Source organism: Pteropus alecto, unplaced genomic scaffold (assembly GCF_000325575.1).
Source record: "Pteropus alecto unplaced genomic scaffold, ASM32557v1 scaffold202, whole genome shotgun sequence".
Lineage (NCBI taxonomy): Eukaryota > Metazoa > Chordata > Mammalia > Chiroptera > Pteropodidae > Pteropus > Pteropus alecto.
In genome coordinates this window covers 4333869-4334780 of record NW_006432451.1, presented here as the reverse complement: position 1 = coordinate 4334780, position 912 = coordinate 4333869, and the positions used below count along the sequence as shown (strand labels likewise).

The following is a 912-nucleotide window of genomic DNA, read 5'->3' as shown; positions in this document are numbered from 1 at the left end:
GGGCCCTCGGGCCTGGGGGAGGAGCTACTGAGCCTCTCGCTAGCCTCCTTGCTCCCAGCCCCAGCCTCGCCAGGGCCGCCCCTGGCCCTGCCTCGCCTCTTGATCCCCAACGAGGGCGCTTGTGGTGGCCCTGGCGCCCCTCCCTTCCTGCTCATCTTGGTGTGCACAGCCCCACAGAACCTGAACCAAAGAAACGCCATTCGGGCCTCGTGGGGCGGGCAGCGCGAGACCCGAGGGCTCAGGGTCCAGACGCTCTTTTTGTTGGGAGAGCCCAGCGGGCAGCATCCTACCTCGGGTTCCCATGAGAACCACCTGGCACAGGAGTCAGCGGCCCAAGGGGACATATTGCAGGCGGCCTTCCAGGATTCCTATCGCAACCTTACCCTTAAGACCCTCAGTGGCCTAAACTGGGCTGACAAACACTGTCCCATGGCCCGATACATCCTCAAGACCGACGATGATGTGTTTGTCAACGTCCCGGAGCTGGTATCAGAGCTGGTCCGGCGAGGGGGCCATTGGGAGCAATGGAAGAGGGGCATGGAGCCCCAGACAGAAGCTGAAGTTGGAGAAGAAGAGTTGGAAGGAGGTGGCCCCACTTTGGGGAGCCATCCTGTGCCTCTTTTGTACCTGGGCCGTGTGCACTGGCGGGTGCACCCCTCTCGGACACCAGGGGGCAAGCACAGAATATCAGAGGAGCAGTGGCCTCCCACCTGGGGCCCCTTTCCACCCTATGCATCTGGCACAGGATATGTGCTATCAGCTTCTGCTGTGCAGCTCATCCTCAAAGTGGCCAGCAGGGCACCTCCTCTGCCACTGGAGGACGTCTTTGTGGGGGTAAGTGCCCGACGAGGAGGCCTCACCCCAACCCACTGTGTCAAGCTGGCTGGCGCCACGCACTACCCCCTGGACCGG

General features: G+C 62.7%; 1 protein-coding gene across 1 annotated transcript in view; it reads left to right on the top strand.

The window, feature by feature from the left end:
* Positions 1 to 912, top strand: part of B3GALT4 (beta-1,3-galactosyltransferase 4) — a 1741-nt gene that overhangs the window by 303 nt on the left and 526 nt on the right. The window contains exon 2 of the mRNA XM_015585859.2: positions 2 to 911. Within this exon, the coding sequence (XP_015441345.2) occupies positions 2 to 911 (910 nt within the window). The remainder of the gene's footprint in view (position 1; position 912) is intronic.